The sequence below is a fragment of the Lepidothrix coronata genome, unplaced genomic scaffold, assembly GCF_001604755.1.
Source record: "Lepidothrix coronata isolate B3197 unplaced genomic scaffold, Lepidothrix_coronata-1.0 Scaffold290, whole genome shotgun sequence".
Lineage (NCBI taxonomy): Eukaryota > Metazoa > Chordata > Aves > Passeriformes > Pipridae > Lepidothrix > Lepidothrix coronata.
Genome location: NW_016690470.1, coordinates 928,541 through 932,992, shown reverse-complemented (window position 1 = coordinate 932,992; position 4,452 = coordinate 928,541). Strand labels below are relative to the sequence as shown.

Here is a 4,452-nt window from a genome sequence, read left to right as displayed (position 1 = left end):
CACAAGAATATATATTATATATATTTTTGATCCATTATTTTATACACAGTGTGAGGGTTCTGCAGGTGGAAATGGACACTCAGCTAAACTGCCAGAGCAAACAAACAAACACGAAATTAATCTTGGTCTGGACAAGAGCCATCACTGTGAGAGGCTCCCCAGGGCTGTTGGATGGGAAAGCGGCCAAACATCCCATGGCTGGAGGGTTGGAAACATCTCCAAGACACCAAGGACGGAGCATCAGAGCAATTTGGGGGTCTTGGGGCTCCTGGGCATCATCCCCAGTGGGCACACGCAGCCCTGGCACAGGGAGAGGGGAAATCTCCCTTTTTCAGGCATTTCTACCCAGGTTTTTGTCCTTTGCCCTTTCCCTCGATGCTCCTGGAGGCCCAGCGGGGCACGAGGGACCTCGGCACAGCCTTGGCCGCAGCCCTTGCCATCCCTTCCCGGGCATCTCGCCCATCCCAAGCCAGAAGAAATCACTGAATCGACGTGGAATCACTTTATCCCCTCCCGAGAAATCAGCGAGTCGAGTCGGTTCCGTCAAAGAGAACGTAGAAAGTGCAGGTTCCCCGCGGTTTGGCAGGTCGAGTTACACGTGTCTTTAATACTTCCAGTCTTCCCTAGGTTCCCACGGGGGGGCTTTTTTTATTGCTCAGGATCCAAAACCTCTCCCACGAGGCGGACGCTGTGTCACGAGCCAGGACGAAGCCGCTGGGCGGCGGGGGCTGTTCCCGAGTTTAAGGTGCTTCCTTGGAACCGGCGGTGCTGACGAACACCGGGGGTGAAAACAAGGGGCTGTGCTTTTCTTTTTTTTTTTTTTTCTTCTCCTTTTCCCCCAAATACTTCAGAAGACCCGTGTCCCTCCGGGAAAGGCGGCGCCGCTGTCCCGCCGCGCCGAGGGCGAGCCGCAAAGCTGACGAACACCGGGGGGTGAAACAAGGGGCGTGCTTTTTTTTTTTTTTTTTTTTTTCTTCTCCTTTTCCCCCAAATACTTCAGAAGACCCGTGTCCCTCCGGGAAAGGCGGCGCCGCTGTCCCGCCGCGCCGAGGGCGAGCCGCAAAGCACAGTCGTTCCCACAGGGCGCTTCTCCCGGTGCTGATGCTCCCAAAAAAAAGGCACAACCCTCTGGATGTAAAAGGCAGCGCTGACTTCTCACTTCTGTCCAAGCTTGAGGAGCTGAGAGGGCGGGAAGCCAGCGGGGCACGTCCCCAGCCCGGCGGACGAGGACGACGCGTTGGCACTCACGTGGGGCCGTGGGAGGGTTGGCAGCCTTTCCCAGATTCCTGGGCTCCAACAGTGCTGGAGAGGGCTCTGATCTCCTCCAAGGAGCAGTTCAGATGTGGTTCTCAAACCCTGCACAGCCCCCACATCTCCCTCTGCCTTAGGCCGAGGCAGAAATCCCACCGGCGACTCTTCCCTGCTCGAGGTTGGTCCGTGCTCTTCCCTGGGACATCTTTCACCCAAGAGCACGAACGTCCCTGACAACGCCAAGAGAGCTGCTCCTTGAGTTCAAGGGGTGCAATTGTGGAGCTGAAGGTCTCTGGTTCCCACTCAGAGATGGTCCAAACTGCTGCAGGAGGGGGTTGGGAGCACGAGGGATCAGCATGAAGCAGGAAGGGGCTCGGGGTTTTAGCCCTTTGTCAGCAGAAACTGGGGCTGCCTCGGAGCAGGGTTTTCCCTTGTTTTTGGCATTTGCTGCAGGAGGAGCAGGAACAGGGACGGAAAAAACCATCTGCAGAGCCACAGAGTCTCTCAAGTGTTCCCACTGCTGAGGACTATCACAGCATCACCCCACAAATCCTTCCCTTTGTCACCTTTGAGCCTCCCGAGCTTGGAGCAGCAGGTCCCGACCACACCACATTCCTTCCCATCACCCTAATTCCTTGAAGGGAAGGAATAAGGACCTTCCGCTTCCCCTTGACCCCAATGGGCAGTTTCTCCCCCTGAAAAGCTCCTAAATCCTGCTAAATGGAGAACAAGCCCCAAAATAACAGTTCTAAGGAGCTCCTTGGGGGGAAGAGCCTGGGTCCAACTCAACTTGCAAGAGCAGCCACGTCCGTGCTCCCGGTGGTGCCAGTGTGGGAAGGAGGGACCTGGCAGAGGGATGGGGGTGGGTGGAGGAAGGGCCTCAAACCCTCCCCTGGGTGCTGAGCCACGGGGAAATTTTAATGGGCTCGATGAGACAACACCAGCACCCAGAGAGCCACCACTGTGGGGACAGGGACAGCCCCGGCACCGCCGGGGTGGAGCAGCTGGAGCCGGGCTCTGGCTGCAGTCACACGGGCTGGGAAAAGCACTGGGGGGGTGGAAAGGTGGCATGAGGCAGGTGGATCTGCCAAATCAGCTCCAAAAAGCCCAGCTGGGTGGGCAGTTGGCCGGGCATTTGGGGAAATGCTGTGATGGAGGACACGGAGGCCCTGCAGAGCTTTTTCCCTGTGGTGTTGGGCGTCCCTTCCCTCACACCAGCCTCCTCCACGGGAACATCTTGTGCTGAATCCCCCCCCAGCCACAGCCAGGTCTTTCTCAGCCAAGCTCCCGTGGGCTCACTGCACCCCTGGGAGAAGGAATAAACCAAAGGCTCTCCCTTTTCCCTCTCCTCAGCTCCAGCCCACCCCACCCAGCCGAGTCAGCATCGCCCCTTCTTTATCCCATGTCTTGTGTTTGGGTAAAAAAAAGCAAAAAACAAAAAAACCCAATAATTAAAAAAAAAAATCAGAGGTGGAGAGTGCAGCCAGGACAGCAGGACTGCCAGGAGCATCTCCCCTCCCCAGCAGAGATTTCACATTCATTTCACTGGTATGGCAAAGTCCATTTGCTTTTTCCTTCAAGGTGCTTTACATTCAAGAGCTATTGCAATCCACGGCGGGGCCACAGGGCTGGGGGCACCCGCAGCCCCCCCGGCTTCTCTTGAGTTTGATTGACTTGATTTAAATAAACTGCCCCAAACCTCTGAAGTGCAGTTCGTCTCCAAATTCTGGGGGGCTCGAAGGGCCTCGAGGTGGCTCCCGGCCTTAGCTCTCGCGAGGGTCGCTGTACTGCAGCTCCGAGTTGAAAACCTCCTTGTACAGGGGAGGGAAGTTCATGGCGGTCTCCGGGTGCAGGAGACGGAAAAATTCCAGCTTGTCCAAGTGCAGGTTGCAAATGGTCTTCATCAAGGGCAGCTTGGAAACCATCTGTGGGGAGAGGAGGAGCTGGTGACCCCGCTGGGTTCCCAGCCAGTGTCCCTGTGCTGTCGTTCCCCCTTCCCTGGGGACAAGCAGGAGGGTTTGGGGACCGCTGGGTTCCCACCTGTGTACCCTGCCCTGCTGTTCTCCCTCCCCTGGGGAGAATGGATGGGTTTGGGGATGACTGGGTTCCCAACCACTGTCCCTAATGCTGCTGTTCCCCTTTCCTTGGGGACAAGCAGGTGGGTTTGGGGACCACTGGATTCCCAATTAATGTCCCTGTGTCGTTGTTCCCCCTTCCTTGGGGAAAATGGGTGGGTTTGGGGACCACTGGGTTCCCAGTTTGTGTCCCTTGCCCTGCTGTTCCTGCTGTTCCTCCTCCCTTGGGGACAACGGGTGGGTTTGGGGACCAGTGGCTCTGCCTGGCACTGGGGCACCAGCAGACAGCCCCCCTTTGGGCAGCCTGGCAGCAACGTGGCCTCACCCCCAAACCCACATCTTTCCCCAGGAAAACCGGCACCTGGGAGGGCTCAAGGAGCCCCCAGGGCCCCCCTCCCTGCTCTGTGCTGCCCAAAGTATTCCTGAAATGGCTCCTTTTGCCCAAAAAACCCGCTGCCTGCTGCAGTGCCACGCTCAGCAGCCCGGGGCTGCCTCTGCCTGCACTGCCAGGAGATTCACAGCCCCTGGAAAGGGAAATTCTTCTCCTCCTTGGGCAGGTCTGAGCACCCCAGGAACGCCCGTGTGTGGCTCCTGAGCTCTGGTGGAGCCCCGTGCCCCAGCTCAGACACCCCCTGGCACAGCCCCCGCCTGTGCCCCCCCGTGCCACCCCCCACCTTCGAGAGCTTGTCCTCAGCGGAGTGTTTCTTCTGGATCTCGTGCTGCAGGGCCACGTAGATCTTGTCCTGCAGCTTCTGCACCTTCTTGGACTCGGTCAGCCAGGGGCGATCTGTGAGGGACACCAGGGCACAGCTGCCGGGGGGTCTCCTCTGGGATGGTTTTGGGGACAGTGGCACGGCCAGCTGGGCCTCCCTCCATGCCCTCCCCCCGCTGTGGGTGACACAGCTCCTCTCCCCACAGAGGGGTTTTGGCAGACGCATTTTGTGCATTTTTTCCCCCCAACCTCCTTCGCGAGGAACGACTGAGGTCAAACACCAAGGAACCAGTGCCGAGGAAGTCGCGTCAGGGGAGGTTTGGGATGGATCTCAGGGAAAGGTTCTTCCCCCACAGGGTGCTGGGGCACTGCCCAGGCTCCCCAGGGCAGTGGGCACGGCCCCAAGGCTGCCAG

The 4,452-nt window shown here is 58.3% G+C and overlaps 1 protein-coding gene across 1 annotated transcript in view; it reads right to left on the bottom strand.

Annotated features, from left to right (window-relative positions):
- Positions 1-951: 951 nt before the first annotated feature.
- LOC108508298 (nuclear receptor ROR-beta-like) overlaps positions 952-4,452 on the bottom strand; it is a 10,636-nt gene continuing 7,135 nt past the window's right edge. The window contains exons 7-8 of the mRNA XM_017836984.1: positions 4,001-4,368; positions 952-3,176 (exon numbers count right to left, since the gene is read on the bottom strand). Coding sequence (XP_017692473.1) covers positions 3,015-3,176; positions 4,001-4,368 — 530 coding nt within the window. The 3' untranslated portion in view covers positions 952-3,014. The remainder of the gene's footprint in view (positions 3,177-4,000; positions 4,369-4,452) is intronic.